At 35.3% G+C, this 20144-nt stretch overlaps 1 protein-coding gene across 7 annotated transcripts in view; it reads left to right on the top strand.

Annotated features, from left to right (window-relative positions):
- kcnip3a (Kv channel interacting protein 3a, calsenilin) overlaps positions 1 to 20144 on the top strand; it is a 91831-nt gene that overhangs the window by 37617 nt on the left and 34070 nt on the right. For 4 of the 7 annotated variants that reach the window (XM_048210047.1, XM_048210048.1, XM_048210050.1 and 1 more), the window contains exons 2-3: positions 2405 to 2452; positions 5329 to 5503. In XM_048210047.1, coding sequence (XP_048066004.1) covers positions 2405 to 2452; positions 5329 to 5503 — 223 coding nt within the window. Of the gene's footprint in view, positions 1 to 2404; positions 2453 to 5328; positions 5504 to 16959; positions 17134 to 20144 lie in introns of those variants that run through there. The other 3 variants (XM_048210046.1, XM_048210045.1, XM_048210051.1) reach the window with 2 other exon arrangements.

The raw sequence follows: 20144 nt of genomic DNA, 5'->3' as shown, positions 1-20144 counted from the left end.
TTTTTGATTGTCCAATCCTAGATAAACAGGCAACAACAGTGTAAAAATAATAGTCAATGGCTTGACAGTTGCATTTGTGGATCTTATCATTGTGTAGAAGCTATTATACACACAAGTGTGTATGGGGGATTGGGGACTGTCACAAGATATTTCTTCTATCAGTGGGAAATTTGATCATGGCACCCACCAGGGCCATGTGACCCAATAATATGCTTTATGAGATTGCTGTTCAAAGCAATGCTGATATGGCTTCAGAAACAATTGGTTTTCATCACTTGTCGAGATGTTTGAAATGAGTCTTGGCTTGAGTTGGTAATAATGAAGAAACAGAGTAGAGGCTGTACACAAAGGAAACATAAACTGAATTGTAGTGTAACCAAGATATTTTTGGCAGAAACTATGTTTGCTATGATATAGTTTTGTCATTTTTATAGAGCTCAAAAGCATCACATTTTATTCCAGTTCAAAATGTTACATTCTTAAATCAGATGTTAAAAGTATTGGAATTTAGCCTCTATATCTTGATTTTAATGTTAGCCCTATGTTTTAATGATGGGATTCTAAGAAGGCGTGATGTAATCTCTAATGACAGATCATCTTGTGACATAATTTCTGATTATGTCATAGTCTGCCAGTGCGCTGTGATGTCAGTGAGGCTGATATCAGGGCACAGAGCTTTTCAATGCATTACTTTTTTCATATTTTATGGTTCATGCCTGTATTTATTCACATCTCCATCGCAACAACATGACAACCTCCTGAAGAAAAATATGTAGGCATATTGGGCCTCATTTACCAATCTAACTTAGAAACGAGTGCAGAAATCATCTTATGACAGGGTTCACGTGTGATTCAACAAATAAACAATCGTCATTTGAATATCATGCCCCTAAAAATGCATGGTTTAAAAACCTCACCCGGCCATGAAGAGGAAGTAACTCATGCAAAAGAAATTAATTTTACACCAAAAACACCCGTGTCTGTGAAGTTTCAACTTAAAATACCCCATAGATTTTATTTTTTTTTTTATTTAGTTTTTTAATTGCCTATTTTGGGGCATCATTATAAATGCGCCGATTCAGCGTGCTTCCCCTTTAAATGGTCGCGCTCCCCACCCCCAAGCTTGCAACTCTATAATACATTGCATATACAAAGTTCACACAGCTCATATAACCCTCAAAATGGATCTTTACAAAGTGTTCGTCATGCAGCATGTCTAATCACTTAAGTATGGTATTATTTGGATGTTTACATTTGATTCTGAATGAGTTTTGATAGTGCTCCGTGGCTAAAGCTAACATTACACACTGTTGGAGAGATTTATAAAGGATTTGTTTATGAATTATACAGACTGCAAGTGTTTAATAATGAAAATAACAACATGGCTCTGGCTCTCAGTAAGAAACAATGGTAACTTTAACCACATTTAACAGTACATTAGCAACATGCTAACATGCTAAGGAAACATTTAGAAAGACAGTTTACAAATATCACTAAAAATATCATGTTATCATGGATCATGTCAGTTATTATTGCTCCATCTGCCATTTTTCGCTATTTTCCTTGCTTGCTTACCTGCATAAAGTCTGTTGATTCAGCTGTGTAGCTCCAGACATTAATACTGGCTTGTCTAATGCCTTGAACATGGGCTGGCATATGCAAAATTTGGGGGCGTACATATTAATGCTCCGGACTGTTACGTCACAGTTGGTGTTATGTTGAGATTCGCCTGTTCTTCAGAGGTCTTTTGCACAAATCAAATTTACATAAGGAGGAAACAATGGTGTTTGAGATTCATTTCCATGTACAGAACTCTAATTATTTAACTATGCCGAGGTAAATTCAATTTTCACTTCTAGGGCACCTTTAATACATATTCATAGGCCATTTATTCAGTTTTTCTCCGTTCACACAAGCACTGCAGGTGCGTGATGTGACAATGTGTGAATCCTCATGTTATTTTGTTTATGCTGCTATTTGCACACATAAAGCTAAACTCCTGAAAAAAAAAAAAACATTTTATGATCGTCAAATGATAATTTGATCGCAGCCACTACTCACGTCCATATTGATAAATGCCGCGTTTTGTGTGAAAACGGTCGTACACACAGTTTTCTGTCATACGCTCGTTTCATAAATGAGGCCCAATGTGTTTTATGTGTTAAATTTGTTACATCAGCACTGTGTGTCTTGATTTTCCTGAAATGGATAGTTCATGTAAAAATTAAAATTCTGTCATTATCATATCCAAAACTGTAGGACTTTTTTTCTTCTGTGGAACATAAAAGAAGATATTTTAATAAAAGTCTCAGTGTTTTGTTTATTTTTTGTCCATACAGAGGAAGTCAATTGTAACCAAAACTGTTTGATTACCAGCATACAAATTTGTTCTTATGTTCCACAGAAGAAAGAAAGTCAAGAAGAAAGAAGAAAGTTTTGGAATGACATGAGGGTGAGTAAATCATGACATAATTTTAATTTTGGGGTGTACTGTCCCTTTCAATATTCTGATTGGTGATATCATAATAATATTTGCATTGTACTGTTTGGTCATCTTTCTTACATCTGTTTGCATACTGAATGTTTGAGCTTGTCTTTTTATAAAAACAAGTGGTTGAGCGATAATGATTTTTGATGGCAATGACACGATGGCCGAGAGAGCTCAACATGCAAAACACATGCAAATAGAAAAAACACCAGCAAATTAACCTGTTGGCGTTCCAATGTACCACCTGCAGTGGACATACCTTTCAAAAGAGACCAAAACCATGCATACTGTATACTCCAAATAGTTCAAGAACAGTATGCAATTTACTTTAGGTATGCCCTTTTTACGTGTTTTAGGCCAATTTTACAGGAATTCTAAGGGGTTAAGCAAACATCTTCATCAGGTTGACAACACATGTGCTGCAAATACTCACAATGCAGCCAAATACAGAAACGCACTGCAAGTAGCGTTTATTTTGACCTGGTTTAACCATTAACTCCCTGAGGTCTGAAAACGCGCCAGCGCGTTTTGTAGGTTTTTTTTCACATTGCAGCAAAACAGACCTAAAATTCTCCGTCATTTTTTGTCATAGAGACTTAAGTAATATATCAATTGAAACTATAGAATGTCTTCTTTTATTTGTGTACACTCAGAGTAAAAACAAAATGTTGTGCTTTTTGCAAAATAAAGAAAACTAACATGATGCGTGATCTCTCGTCTCCCTCTGAACAAAGTCCAATCTGATAGTTCTCAGAAAATGAACTATAACTTAGTGAATACTAATGACAAAAATTCTGTGTTTATGTAATCTGTATGAAAAGAGACACATGTCAGAAGTCCGTGTTTCAGCTCATTATCCGCTAATGCGGCCACGCCCACGGAGCCAGCGCTATTCAGACGCAAATTCAGAGGCAATACAGGCATACATCATCTCAATCATGTATTTATTGTCTTGAAAAGTGTTTATCTGTATGTTAAAGCCATGGTTAACGACCTCTGGAAGACATACCGTTAGTTCCTGATATGTCCTCTTCTTCTTTAGAATAATTTGTGGACTAAATGTGCACAGAGAGCGCCCTCCGGCTACAAGTATGAATTGAAAACACCATTCCTGAATTGTCCTCTTCTTCTTTAGAATAATTTGTGGACTAAAGGTGTACAGAGCGCCCTCCGGCTGCAAGTATGAATTGAAAACACCAGCGCTCGTAGTAATGACAATGAATATAGAATAAACTCTGTATAGAATAAAATCTGTATAGAAAATTGACATAAACATATGAGAATCCATCAATATTTCTCCAAATGTGCTTCTTTTAAACTAAAAACCTATAGTCAGACTCTTTGCATCACAAAAATACATTACATTTTAAAGAATATAATAGAATACCATTATTTTAAATTGAGCTGAGACATGATTACAGAGGTTTTTTTCACAGCCTACCTGACTGAAAGGCCTCATTAATATGCAAGTCATTTCAGGTCATTATTATGAGATTCTTTTGTCGTCTCAGGTGTAAATCACCCATTATTCATGATGATTCACGCCTCCACGCATACTGTGTTTCTTGACAAAAAGTGACCTACAAAAACTAAATCAATATATTGTTTTATATGAACAAGTAGGCATTATAATTTTTACATAATTTTGAAGCAAAAACTCTAGCCTACAACCTCCAATACGCAGAAGTCTTGTAAACACAGATTTAATATATATTTTTGGCCTTATTTCAGTGACTTAATTAATAAGTTAGCCAGCTAACATAACATTTCACAGTTAATTGTGTATTTCGTCAGATTATTTAGGCTAATGAAATCTAAAAGGCTAAGGAATCATGTGTTCAGGGGGTTAAAAATAAACAAAAAACTCACCTTTCAGGTCATCGACAACACCACTGACAAGCAGACATTGAATAATAAGTGGTCCGTGCCAGGTTCGTCACTTGTTGGGGTCCCCTTGAAACATTTCCGATGTGGTCTGTGCTATTTGAAGTACGTTTCTGTATTTGGTTGTGTTGTGAGTATTTTCAGCACATGTGTTTTAAAAACTGATGAAGATGTTTACTTAATTTGCTGCTGTTTTTTCTATTTGCATGTGTTTTCTTCAGTTGCAGCACACTGAGCTCTCTCAGCCACCGTACAATGACGGCCAGTGCAGCTGGGTGGCCGATATATCACATTATTTATTTCAAAGATAGTAAAAACACATGTATAACAACTACTAAAATGAAATTAATATTATTTACTAAATAATATAGGCCTACTAAATAATTTGAAAATGAATATGAAAATAACATAAAATAAACAGATTTATACTTTAGATTGCAAATTCTTGATTCTGTAATCCTATTATACTATTTTTCACAAATACATCAATTTCACACAGTACTTATCAGCCAAATAGAAAACCTTAAAAGCCTTAAACTACTTATTCATCTTTTCCCCACAAAGTGGCTTAAAAACTTTGGCTGCCTTGCAAGCACTAGCATTTTTTTTTTTTTTGTCTATTTGTGTTGTTGGCAGTCATCCATAAAAAAATGCAGAGAACCCAAAAGCGAATAAGTCAATTCACGTTTGAGTGATGTCATCTACAAAATTTTTCCTCTGAACGCAGCAAAACCATCTGCTTACATATGCAATATTAACACCCCTGAGGACAATCGTCTCTGAAGTACTTTCAACACTTAGTCAAAGACCACATTGTAATATTAGCAAGACACATTGCACCATTTGCCGTTCTGATGCTGAGTAGAATTTAATTTAACACAAACACACATCTAGCAAGATTGTATTAGCTGAGTGAGAAGAAATTGGCTCTTTATCATTGTCTGTTTCTCTCCCAGGAGGATGGCAAGGTGCTGGATGGCAGTCTGCTGGGTGATGCCAATGGAGTGGAGCCTGGCACAGGCCGACAGAAGGAGAGTGGCAAATGGCAGAGGCCTCGCTTCACACGGAAAGCGCTCATGAGGTGCTGTCTGGTCAAATGGATCATCGCCAGCACCGGGCCCAAAGAGCAAGGTGAGATAGAGAAGTGGAGGAAAGGGCACAGGAGGAAATTAGGTTTTAGGAAGGCCCGCTGATGGGGTATTTCTGCACACATGACGGTGTGACGTCATATGCTGGACACACTGGACACATACTGTCCAAAAAAAAAGAACATACAATGCTCAGCGTGGTACAGGAGAGTACACCCCCTTTGAAAAGTAACATTTTAAACAATATCTCAATGAACACAAAAATATTTCCAAAATGTTGACAAGACTAAGTTTTATATAACATCTGTTTAACTTATAACATGAAAGTAAGGTTAATAATATAACTTAGATTACACATTTTTTAGTTTTACTCAAATTAGGGTGATGCAAAAATGAGTACACCCCACAACAAAAACTACTACATCTAGTACTTTGTATGGCCTCCATGATTTTTAATGACAGCACCAAGTCTTCTAGGCATGGAATGAACAATGAGGACATTTTGCAACATCTATCTTTTTCCATTCTTCAAGAATGACCTCTTTTAGAGACTGGATGCTGGATGGAGAGTGATGCTCAACTTGTCTCTTCAGAATTCCCCATAGGTGTTCGATTGGGTTCAGATCAGGAGCCACTGAATCACTTTCACCCTGTTCTTCTTCAGAAATCCAACAGTGGCCTTAGATGTGTGTTTAGGATCATTGTCATGTTGGAAAAGTGCACAACGACTAAGGGCACAGAGTGATGGTAGCATCTTCTCTTTCAGTATAGAGCAGTACATCTGTGAATTCATGATGCCCTAATGAAATGCAGTTCCCTGACACCAGCAGCACTCATGCAGCCCCACATAAGGACACTGCCACCACCATGTTTCACTGTAGGCACCATGCATTTTTCTTTGTATTCCTCACCTTTGCGACACCATACAGTTTTGAAGCCATCAGTTCCAACAACATTTATCTTGGTCTCATCACTCCAGAGTATAGAGTCCCAGTAATCTTCATCTTTGTCAGCATGGGCTCTGGCAAAATCTAGATGGGTGTGCCTGGGCTTGCCATGCATGCCATTCCTCTGCAGTGTACGCCGTATTGTGTCATCAGAAATAGTCACCCCAGTTTGGCTTCTTTAGTACTTCTTAAGATAACTGCAGTGAACTTGCATGTCGATTTTCTTCAACCCTTCTTATCAGAAGACGCTCCTGTCGAGGTGTTAACTTCCATGGATGACCTGGACGTCTCTGTGAGATGGTTGCAGTTCCATCTTTTTAAATTTTTTGTGCCACTTTTGCTACAGTATTCTGACTGATAAGTAAAGCTTTGCTGATCTTCTTGTAGCCTTCACCTTTCTGGTGTAAAGAAATTATTTTGTGACATTTCTCTTCCATGTGGTGCCATTGCTGACAGCATGAAATGGGAAGGGGTTTAAACACCCTTTTATAGCCAACTGTCTGCTGGACACCTGTGGAATGAATAATTAGACTCACCTGTGGTTGAATTCTTGTTAAATTAGACATTTGTAGTCTAAAATTTAGCTTTGCTCAAGAGACATTCAGTGGGGTGTACTCATTTTTGCATCACCCTAATTTGAGTAAAACTGAAAATTTTGTTCTCTGAGTTATATTATTAACCTTACTTTCATGTTATAAGTTAAACAGGTGTTATATTAAACTTAGTCTTGTCAACATTTTGGAAATTGTTTTTGTGTTCATTGAGATATTGTTTAAAATGTCACTTTTCAAAGGGGGTGTACTCATTTATGCTGAGCACTGTAAATTGACTAACAGTTAGATATTTAATAGAGGAAATGCAGAGAAAGCGGGATTAAAGTGGAAATTGATGGCATATTTTAAACTTCTGCACAATAATATTTGAGCTCATCCAAATATATGAGTAAATTATGAGTAATTTGTGCATAAAATGGACCTTCCTGAAAACTTGTCTCCGGATTCACAAACACTTCGTAAACATCAGATTTGAGAATCTTCTGGACTCCCTTCTCAGGCTTGGCTCCAATATATTGCATATATGCAAAAGAGAATAATAGGCCATATGCCTAACAATAAATATTCAATTAAAACCACCAAAACCAGCTGAAAAAATGCCTGGTGCTCTTCTTAAAACGGCCAGCTGGTGGCACTTGAGAGAGCATTGGAGGTGCAGAATTTTTGCAGCTGAGACACTTTGGTTGCTATGATTTGAAATATCCATGGCTTTAACGTGTATCTCATTTTGAAGAATATTACTGAATAGAAAAATGCAGTAACCAGCTATACTAACTTCTCCATTGTTGTTTAGTCATTGTACAATTAGGATGAATGGTCGGTGTAGTATTTGTCCTGCCCCTTCTCCACTGTGATTGGATGGCTGGGTAAAAAGTGACAGTGACAAGCGCTGTGTTTTATCCAAAGTTGGACAGTTTTCAACTCTCAGCTACAAAAAAAGTGAAAAAAATAAAGAAAGAAAAACAGGGAAAACGAACTTGTGAAAAATAATTATACTACATAGTGCATCAAAATACAGTGTCATCATCAGTTTGCTTAAAAGTACACAGAAAGTTCAAATGTTTTATGCACCATTTACACATGGTAGGAAGCAGGTGTAAATTTGTTTCGCACCAATTAAAATTTTGAAAATATGAATATTTTCATGGATCTGAAAATTTATGTCAGTACGCCTTTATGAAAGATTTACACAAAAATTCGTTCTGCTCGTGTTTCATTAATGATGCCCACTGTTTGAGTTCGAGACGAAAGAAAATAAGTGTTTTGATACAACTCATGCTCTATATTATTGGTCATATATCATATGATAGTTTTCTTTGATGAACAAACCAACACTTGGCTGATATTCCCTCAAAATCGTCCCTTCCAGTGAGCTATTAACTTGAGAACTGCTTCAGCTGTGAACTCAAGAACCATCAATCTGATTCATGAACAAATCATTCAGGTTAGTGTTTCTTAAAAGCATCTGAAGCTATCGTGGAAACCAGTGGCACAAATGGTCTCTACTGAGGCTTACAATGCTTTTGGGAAATGCAGGAAATGCAGGCTCAGTATCTCAAAGATCCGACTCAAAAGAAAGATTTGTTCACAAACATGCTGTGGAGAGCTGGGGCTGATGTCAAGATTTTTAGTGAATAACTTTATTTCAGTCTGTTATTCACACAAAACTTGGAATATGAGTCATATGAACCATTTTAATGTTACTTTTATGGTGCTTTTTTATTGCCACCAACAGAGAATGCATGCAAATGCATGCAATCTACATATATGACATCCTCCACCTGTTAATCACAGTGTCTCCATCAGTAAATGAGTCTCCGGGCAGCTTGTAACGACAGATGTTGGGTCTTGACCTCGAGAGGGTGACATTGATCAAACAGACCTCAGCAGAAGTTTCACTGCTGAACATGGCACAGGGAATGGATTCAAGTTAATTCGGTTTTGATCGATCTGTGTTGCCACTCTCTTCACGGAAGCTAGCCCTCTGTGGGTCATTAATGAGATTGTATCAAAATAGAGGTTAAAGCCAGCCTTCTAAAAAGTACTGCTTCTTCAAACTTTGTTGGTTTTATTAACACTGTCAGCTTTGAATGCAGAACAGTTTTCTAGCTTCTACACAGTAATTGTGCCAGTTCAGGGTAGGATATCTTACATTTCATGATGGTTACAATAATCTGGGACCAGGGTCGGATTGGGACTCATTTTCAGCCCTGGAGTTTCATGCCTTAGACCGGCCCACTTTAATTCACGACTGCCAATATTAAAATAATGTAATTAAAACCTCAGTATATAAATCTGCAGTAGTGCACTGTTCTCTACAGCCTTGTAATTAATTGTATTTTTCAAAAATATCTTCAAAAATATCTTCAAAAATATCTTCAAAAATTATAGTACAAAAAATGCTAAAATTTGATATAGAGTCATTTTTATTGTTATAATAATGTTTTTATAATGTGAACCATTGATTAATTATCTAGCCATCTAGTGGCTGCAGTTAAAAATTCATGTTATTTTCATTTTAATTTAATTAAGTGTTTGCTTTCCAGTAGATGGCAGCAATCGTCCATTTTACGTCCTTTATTAAAGTCGCTTTAACAAAAAAATTTGCTATTTTATATAAATGTATATACTTAATTTATTACAAATTGAGGCAAATAAATAACACAAAATACCATAAATGCCCCAAAATTGCACAACTTTACAGTAAAATATTAAAGTATTACATTTGTTTAAAAAAAGTTACTGTATGTTACAAAATCACATTTTACTGTCTGGTTATGTAAGCTAGTTGGAAAGAAAAATGAATATTGTTGGCCAATGTGTAATAGCATAGCTAGCAACATAACATAAGTGATAGGCCCTATATTTTATTATTTGCCTACTATTATTACAATATGAGTAATAGCTGCTTTGTATTTTGCGTGTTTCCCCTCTTCCTTTTGATTTATTTACGTTACTTAAATCGGCCTCCGGTGGCTTAGACCTTTTGCCTTACCATAATTTAGTGTTGATTTAGAACTTGTCCCGCTGTCCCTATAGACGTCACCTCATCCTTTCTTCTCGTACACTTTTGAGTGAGTTGTCTTCTCCGGGCGCACACTCCGAGTCCCTCCTGACCAGGTTAATGATATCATTGATGTTACGTAGATGACGCCCTGGGCCATTGCCCATGTCGTCCAGGCCTAAATCCGTCACTGACTGGTTTTAAGGAAAAAGTTAGGCTACTCAGCTTATTACATTTGGCCGTCGACAGTTTCTAGAGCATCGATATTTCGACCCAGTGCCATGATAACCGGCCCTCGCGGCCAAGTAAACCGACCGGCCCACCGGGAATTCTCCCGGTGCTCCCGATTAGCCAATCCGGGCCTGTCTGGGACTGATTTTTATGATTTATAGTAGGGTTTGTATGTCTACAGTTTTTGTATATTGTATTTATGTGTATTTAAAAATTGTTAGTTGGTATCTAGTGTTGGGGAAAGTTACGTTTAAAAGTAATGCATTACAATATTGTGTTACTCACTAAAAAAGTAACTAATCACGTTACTTATAAAGAGTAATGCCTTACATTACTTTTACGTTACTTTTTCTTACCTGGGCTGAGCTTGCTTGTTTGTTTTTAATAACAACAAAAAAGTACTATTTTTGGCAAATGTTCAGGCCCTTTCACCTCAAAAGTGAAATGAATAAGCCTCACACTGAAGGAAATGCATGTTTACGCCTGTACAGTAGAGGGCGCAGCTCAAACAAACCTTTCAGCTGTGCTGCCTTCCTGGATTAAAGAAGAATAGGATACAGGAGAAGGAAGTTCAACACTCTTATTTCTAAATCTAAAGTAATTTTTGCTTATTAGTATGGTTGAACTGGATTATTGAAGGTCAGCAGCAAAGACATTGGTTAATAAAGTAAGATTAAATACATAAAGTATATTTGTGTAATTTAATATAGTTATTTATTACAGGTTTGCGTAAAATTCTGAGATTGCATTTCATTGTTTTTATTCATTTTGAGGAATACTGAATGTTTTCGTGCAAGTGAGTAAATGCATGTTCACATTTAGTCTAGAACTACAATAACCATCATGTTCACACAGCGCACACAACGCCTCTGCATTCCCGATTTCGCTCAACATGGTGTAAAATGTGAAAAAGTAACTTGCGTTACTTACTTGAAAAAGTAACTTTTGTTACTTTTTGTTATTTTGTTACTTTTTTGTTGTAAATTGAAAAAGTAATGCATTACTAGTTACTTGAAAAAGTAATCTGATTACAAGTTACTTGTAATGCGTTACCCCCAACACTGTTGGTATCTATATTTTGAATTTTGTCCCGAACCCATACCCCCCCCCATATCCCTGGCTGGGATAGGAACAGTTGAGAGTGATGAGTTGGGGTGGTGGAGGGATGCAGGAAAACACTGTCATGGGACAGAGGTCAGTCGGCTATGTATATATAGGCTGATAGGGTCATACTGATTGGGTAGATTATCTGAACATGCTGCTCCCGAACTTTAATAAAACATAATTTAATATGTATTGGGACATAAACAACTTGTTAAAAAATGTTCAACATTTTTGAACATTTGTACAATACACTCACATTAAGGTGTAAGGAAAATATGTTATTCATTTTTAGTTGATGGTTAGGGTTAACATCATTTTTAGAGTCATTAAATAGGAACTTTTCTTGATAATGATGTAAAATCAAGGGCGTCCTTTATATTTACACCCTAAAGGTGGCATGCCTAGTGCCAGATGTTGCATATCATTATGCTCTTCACAGTGCTCAGCTGGTGCCGTCTAGTGGTTATATGGGGAAACAAATTTCATATGAAACAAGAACATTTATCATGTTGTTCACATCTTTTTTTGAAGACACAATGCTTTTATGAATATTTAATGAAGTGTTATTAGCTGTGATTTATATGTAGTAAGTGTTTGTCAAAATGCTTTATTGATTTAATTGTTTTTTGCTCTCAAGATTGCTGAAAGAGCTGAGATAATCACTTATAACAGCGTCAAAAGAGGCACCGAAACAGTTTGTGGCACCATTAAAAGAAAGTGGCTCTCTAGGCAAGGATCAGGAAATCAGAGATTGGCTTGCAAATGGGGAAATGAGAGAGGGCTATAGGAAGAGTGAAATAAGAGAAGAAGGATGAGAAGTGTCTCAGAATCAGGCTAGTGGCCTTATATATCTACAGTGGCCCTAAAAACTATTTGGATGCTTAAACTACACTTAAAAACATATTATGAAATAGCAACATATTAAAGCAAGTGAACATAATAAAGTATCAATTAAGTAAGATTCATGTATTTGGACAATTCCAAATTGTCAACATTTTGTAGATCAAATTCGTTTTTAATGTAAACTCTGCTAGGACACCTGTGTGAACTTCAGGGAAATTTAAAAGTAATTGAAAAAAATGAGTTTTGAGAAGTTGTAGCATCATTTGTTTAAAATCCACTTTGTTAGATAATTTGATGTCTTCTGACTGTACAGCATACTGTACATGCTTCCTGCGAAACTTGAGCATTCTGCTTGTCATCCCCCCACCTCTCTCTCTCTGATCAGTGCTACTTCCTGTTCATAGCTTTAATTCCTAGACAGTCCATGATATGTTCAGATATATACAGCAGCACTCTGTCAGGACACTGAAGACCTCACTAGCTGTTTGGTTTGGATTACTGTCCACGTCTGGAATGGTAGGTGTAACGTTATCCAGATAGCAAATCAGCAGTGTGTTCTGCATTGGGTCACATTGAGACTTTTCTGCACTTCGCAGCAAAACCCTCCAGCACTGGATCTCAAGAGTTGGTATGGATTTGTTGATTCATTGAGAAAGAAATGGATAAAGTCTAATTTGACAATCACAGAAGCCCAAAGGAAACTCCTCTTCTAAATTTTATCTTGACTGACTCAAACCTGTGGGAACTCTCTCCTAAGTGAGGAGGAAGTTTGAGGACAAAGTAAGTGTCAGACCGTTTTTGAGGTGAAGGTTTTAGAGATTTGTCTGTGTGCTGGTGATGGTTTAATGGACTTTTTCCATTGTGTGAGTTGCTGTAGTTTAACAGAATCTGTTCGGTCAGCATTTGAGACATTACTGAAGGACAGGAGACATGGATGCGTTGAACGACTGCAAGAATGAGTGTCAGAGGGAGTTGGCCAGCATGCTGAGTTGCTTTTTCGGCTTGGTCACCGGCTCTTTTGCCCAAGGTACTTCCTTTGCTGTTGCTCTTTTTACATTCTTTTAAAATTATTTGACTCCTCTTATACTGAACTTTATGAAGTTGCTGCACAAGTGAAGTTTTATGTTGTTTTGGAGATAGAACAACCAATATAAATTGATTCTCCATAACAGATCTGAGACCATGTTTTTTTTTTTTTTTTTTTTACTTTTTTTCCCAGTAAAAATGTCTAAAAGTCCTTGAGATACATTTACCTGAGAAGCAGAATTAGTTTTTTACCCTCCTGCCAAATAGTTTTTCAAGTGAAAAACATACAAATCAGGACTTACAAATCAGTCACATTATAACACATTATTTCTGGACAGGCAGTTCTATTATCACCCTATATGATGTTTTTATCTGCTGATGGTGCAATTCTGCTGGACTCTGATTCAGTGTAAAACGGTCTCTGCCCGTTATTCTGTTGCAGTGTTACACTGTCACTGGGACTGTATGTAACAGGAGCCCTTTAACTTTCACCAAGTACCAAAACGTTGTTCGGTCTCACTTCTGGTCAAAGGACAGATGCTCTAGTCTTCAAGGTGAATAATCGAATCAGTCATGTTCAATTTGTCCTGTCTTTTCCTTTGACACTACTGAGACGTACTAAGCATTATGTCTCTCAAAACCAGTTCCTTTCTTCTGAGGAATACAAAAAGATAAATTTGGCAGAATGTTCATGCTGCTCTATTTCAATGAAAACCATAGCTTTGGGTGGGGGGAAACATACCTCTCAACCTTGTCATTTTTCTACTTTCTGCTCATTTGTTTGTCTCTCTTTTTAATTCTCCACCAAAATAATTATTCTCTGTTGTGTTTCCCTAGTGAGATCTGCTCTCAGCTTCTAAAAAATCCCAGTAGTCGCCTATTAACTCAAATCCGTCATCACATCTTGGTCTATTAGCTAAACATGATTATCTTGATATGTTCTTCATTGCGCATGCTGATTTACACCACAGAGACAGAGTATATTTCATTTCCATTTTGCACATTCATATAGAGATGTAAACTCCAGGGTCAGGAGGGAATGAATCATTTCCAGGCAAGACAGAAATTGGTCAGTTTTGATTTCTGCTCTGATTTTGTGTGGAAAATCTTCAGAAGACTGTGGAATGGATTTAAGCATGGTAAAAAGTGTTAAAATGGAGCTGAATGATATTAGTGGGCCTAATTATTATAAATCTTTAATTGCTCTGTATAGATCAGGCCTAGCTAACAAAAAATGTTTGTCAGTGTTTGCCAATTAACGGCATTAAATGGTTAATTCACCCCAAAATGAAATTTCTGTCATTTATTACTCACCCTCATGTCGTTCCACACCAGTAAGACTGTTCATCTTCAAGTTCAAGGTCAAGTTCATCTTCGGAACACAAATTAAGATATTTTTGATGAAATCCGATAGGTATATTACATAGACAGCAATATAATCATCACTTTCAATTTCGAGAAAGGTACTAAAAACATTGTTAAAACAGTCGACGTGACTGCAGTGGTTCAACCTTAATTTTATAAAGTGACAAGAATACTTTTTGTGCATCAAAAAACAAAACAAAAATAACAACTTTGTTCAACAATATCTTCTCTTCTTTATCATTCTTTTATGTTGTTTACGTCCAGCACTCCAATACTGAGCTGGAGTGGTGTAACTTTGTTTTAAAAAGTGGGTGGGACAGGAATGTGTTTGGTGGTGGTGGTGGTGCATTTACAGTAATAAATGCACAAAGTTTATTGACATAGACCTCATGTTTAATATGATAGTTTCATCCTTACATCTACTATAATGCAATATATTGGTAGTCTCAAGAGTATTTACAAAAGTCAGTAAATACATGGATCTTCAATAGTCAGTAAATACACTATCTTTTATGAGATAGTCTTGATGGACTAGGAGTAGAATTTTTGTTCAGCATGCCAGAGGTGCTGGGTTCTAATCCGCCCTTGTATAATTATTATTTTTTTTTTTTTAAGTTTTATGGTAAGTTTTGATAACATTATTAAAGATCAGATAACTTTGAACAAATGTTCTATTAAATTTACTGGAAAAACTTTGAGAGAACCTTGCCAGAACGTTAGTTTCATGTTAGCTGGGGAACCACAAGCATTAAAATCTCATGACTATTTGACTAAAAATTGCAAATTCGCATTAAAAAGGGTCTGGGTTTCCAAAATTGAAAGATAATAGAGTCATGGACAATATTAGAAAGAATCTGTTGGATTTTATTTGTAGTGTTACACTCACACCACATTTTTGCAATCTGTCTACAAATAGCTGTTTGATATATTCTCTTGACTGCTTGCAGGTTTTTTTTTTTTTTTAAACCTGCGACAGGAAAGGAAATTGCGGCATCAGCAGGGGCCATCCAGGTTATGCAACATAATATGATCATAAGTCTTGCTAATTAAGCATTTATATGTGCCTTAAATAGTCAGATCGACTCAATCTGTTGTCTCATGTTTCAGTGGCCTTCAGCCAGGTCAGCCAACGAGGACACAATAGGCAGGAAAGACACTTGTGACTGCCGTGAATGTATCATATGCATCGCACTGATACACTAGCGCCTCACAGTGGACAGTGCAATCCATTACACTACACACTATTGATGTCAAGAGTTTATTATTATACTACCATTCAAAAGTTTGGAGTCAGTAAGATTTACTTTAAAGAAATTAATACTTTTATTCATTGAGGATTCATTAAATTGATCAAAAGTGACAATAAATACATTTATAATATTATAAAGATTTAATAATAAATGCTGTTCTTTTGAACTTTCCATTCTTCAAGGAAACCTGAAAAAATGTATCATGGTTTCCACCAAAATATTAGGTAGCACAACTATTTTTAACATTGATAATAATAAGAAATGTTTCTTAGGGACCAAATCAGCATATTAGAATGATTTCTGAAGGATCATGTGACACTGAAGTAATGATGCTGAAAGTTCAGCTTTAAAATGACACTTTTAAAATACAGTCAAATAGAAAACAGTTATTTTGAATTGTAATAATATTTCCATTATTACTGTTGTTACTGTATATTTGTGATCAAATAAATGCAGCCTTGGTGAGCATATAAGAGACTTATTTTAAAAATATTAATTAAACCTTACTGACCCCAAACTGTAGTGCACACAAAAATGGAAAGAAATGTAAAAAGAAATAACAAAGCTAAAAGAAAGTAAACAAAATAGAGGTAAAAACAGAAAATTTTAGAAAAAGATTTCACAATATTACTGTTTTATTGTATTTTTGATCAAGTAAATGCAGCCTTCAATAACATAAGAGACTTTTTTCAAAAACATATACTATGGAATTTTATATTTTATTAATAATAGATATAAATATAAATTATAAATTGATAAAATAATTAAATTCATAATAGGTGGATTCCCGGCAGTACCACAGTCCTACTTACCTAACTGACGCTAAAAAAAACTGCCCATGCACATTTTTAAAGACGCTTTGGTCTGTGCTCAACGCAGGGGTCTTGAAGCACATCTGTTTTATTCATATACTCGTATTAATATTTCCACCTCTATGGTGTGGTCTTGATGTGAAAAGAAAAAAAAATTCAAACATAGGCCGCAGGAGAGCGAGGGAGAGTGTGTGTTGTGTTTTAAGTGAAAGGTCATTGTAGCACTGAGTCTTTGAAGTGTCTTTCTCCCTCACATGTATCTACCTTAGTGTCTGACCCATAGTCACCAAACAGACTATTCAATGTGCTTTTTCACTGGCACTAATACACACACACTTTGTCATCTGGTTTCTCGGAGAACAGCTGTTGGTTCATGCTCATTGTGGTTCCTGTTTGTAGCATATCTGGTGTGGTTTCTGTATCAGTCTATAATGGGGAGTGTGATGGCTACGCTCTCTTTAGAAGCGCGTCGGCGTTTCTCTCGTCCCAGCTTCCTGGCTGATTGTCGTCACAGTACGGCTCGCTATCATCGCTCAGGTAACGCTTATCAGAACAACACTCTGTCTTTGAGCTGTCTGTGTTTTGTCACTTTTAATCGCTTGATACCCAGACCCGTTCATTTTGGCGTGTTAAGTTGAACATTACAGTGTTACTTTTATTGTAAAATACAAATAAAAAACAAAAGTTTTTTTTCTGGTGTTCATTGTAAGTTTATTAAGTTTATTACAGAACAAATATGGATGAAATGCAGATACATAGCTGACATGAAGTAAAGCAGTGTCCTGACTCCTGCAGTGTATCATGCTATACTACATTTTTATATTTTATTTTTGCTGGTTTTTTTTTATTATTATTCTTATGCATATAGTTGTTGAAACTAGTATTAAGTAAGAGAATTATCCATTGAGAAAAATTCATTTGTCTCACAACTGGGTTATTTAGTTAATTATCACATTCTTTTTTAATCATAAATCTGAATGTTTGTAATTCTTGAATGCTTAGACAATTATTGCAGAAGTGAAAGCAGCTTTAAAACATTATAATGTCAAAACGTTTTACAAGTTTAAGTTTACTGTAAAGCAAATGTATTGAACAAAATATTGTTATTTTATCCTGTTAGCATTCCACTGTATCATCCGTGGTACACTGTAAAAAAAAAAATCCCCATAAAATTTACAGTAGGAAACCAGCAGCTGTTTCCAGCAACCAGTAACTTTACCGTAAAAATACGGTAGCAACATTTTAGGTTTTACGGGACAGCACTTAGTTTATTGTCTATTTTACAGTTCAAAACCATATCATTTAAAGATTTATATTGTAATAATTACGGTTCATAACTGTTTATTTTACACACTGTAAAAAAATTATGTTAAATTTATGGTAAAAAAAAAAAAACAGCAGAAGTGGTTGCCAGAAATTTACAGTAAAAAAATATGGAAGCAACATTTTAGGTTTTACTGATTTAACCTAAATTTACAGTAAAAAACATATTTATTTGATTGATATAATGTTAATTTACCAACCTATTGAAGTATTAATATCTGTTTTGTACAAAACATTGATTTAACAACATTAGATGTAACGTAAAACCCTAATGCTGATTAGAAAAAACTAAGAAAAACTACACTATAAAATTGTTGTTGCCAAATTAACAGTAACTTACTGGCACCAATTATCCAGTAGTTGCTGTACTTCATACCACAGTAAAATTACCGTAAAAATAACTACAGTTTTAAGCATACTGTAAAATAAAGTACAGTATTATACTATTATTTTTATAATTACTGTTATTTTTACAGTAAAAAAAAAAAAAAAAATGAACTTCAATAGAATATACCAGATTTACCAGCATATTAACCATATTACACACAAAATACACAGTAACACTTTGTGCCAGTGGAAAATAACTGTTGAAAATATAAAAATATAAGTTTGAAGAGTTAAACTAATTAGTTGCAGTATACAACAATAACAATAAAGTGAATATATAATTTTAAAATGTTTAAAACCACATGCTGTAAAGAGGAAGGTTTTCTTTATTGCTACGACTCTTCTCGCCTGTCTCACGATGGTTCAGCCGGTCGGTCTCTATCAGCACTGCTGCGGGAGGAAAATGCTATAGTGCAGCTTAAATGGGACATGAGCGCCCGCTCTGATGTTCTTACGAACATTTATTTAACTCAAACGTATTTATACCTTCCAAATAACATTTGTATAAAACAAAGGTGACTACATGTGTTCTAAAGTATACCTACCAATTTAATGTACTTCTATGACTTTCATCTTCATGACGCTGCAGGAGGAAAAGGCCAAAAAATGAATACTTGCTCAGATTTTATGGAAAAGTATTACAGGATTAGTTCACTTTCAAATAAAATTTTCCTGATAATTTACTCACCCCCATGTCATCCAAGATGTTCATGTCTTTCTTTCTTCAGTCGAAAAGAAATTAAGGTTTTTGATGAAAACATTCCAGGATTTTTCTCCTTATAATGGGTTTCAATGGACTCCAAACGGTTGAAGGTCAAAATTACAGTTTCAGTGCAGCTTCAAACGGCTTTAAATGATACCAGACAAGGAACAAGGGTCTTATCTAGAGAAACGATCAGTCATTTTCTAAAAAAAAATGTAAATGTATATGTTTTATATAAACAAATGATCGCCTTTGTAAGTGGTTCCGAATACGGAAAGCCGAAACACTTACAAAGGAATTGTAATTTTGACCTTCAACTGTTTGGTGCCCATTGAAGTCCACTATAAGGAGAATAACCCTGGAATGTTTTAATCAAAAACCTTCATTTCTTTTCAACTGAAGAAAGAAAGACATGAACATCTTGCATGACATGGGGGTGAGTAAATTATCAGGAAAATTTTATTTGAAAGTGGACTAATCCTCAAACATAGCTCTATATTTTGCAAATAACATCAGAATAAAACATATACAGTGAAAAAATGAAAAGTTAACCTACAATAATCTTGTGGGCTTCATGAGTCTGTCACAGAGCTGTTACGTGTTAGGAGGTGTGGTTGTTTTTCGCTGTCATTTAGTACTGTATTTAGATTTACAGTAGGCTAATATATTTCCCAGAATGCATTGAAAATCTACAGTAACATACTGTACACCGCTTATACAGTTTGAAACAATTAAGAAAACAGTTAATAATGTTGTAAAAAAAGACAACATGTACAGTAACATACTAGATTTAGATTCTATAGTAGGGAACTGTTGAGAACACATTATATTACTGTAAAAACAACAGAAATCATTTACAGTGTAAGAAAAAGTTTCAACAAAGTTATCGCAGTTTCAACAATGTCACGCAGGGAATTGTGGGAATGTCAATTTGCGGTATTTCACTGCAAATTATACAATGACTTATTATACACTTCAGAAAACTGTAACATTTTTAAAAAACTAAAAAAAAAAAAAAATGTATTTTACTGTACTGTATTTTTTAAAAACTAAAAAAAAAAAGTATTTTACTGTAAAATAACATTAAATGTAACTGTCACCATATATGGTACGGAAACTTTCTGTAAACCAATTA

This window comes from Megalobrama amblycephala, linkage group LG12, assembly GCF_018812025.1.
Source record: "Megalobrama amblycephala isolate DHTTF-2021 linkage group LG12, ASM1881202v1, whole genome shotgun sequence".
Taxonomy (NCBI): domain Eukaryota; kingdom Metazoa; phylum Chordata; class Actinopteri; order Cypriniformes; family Xenocyprididae; genus Megalobrama; species Megalobrama amblycephala.
This window is presented reverse-complemented; position numbering and strand designations above follow the sequence as displayed.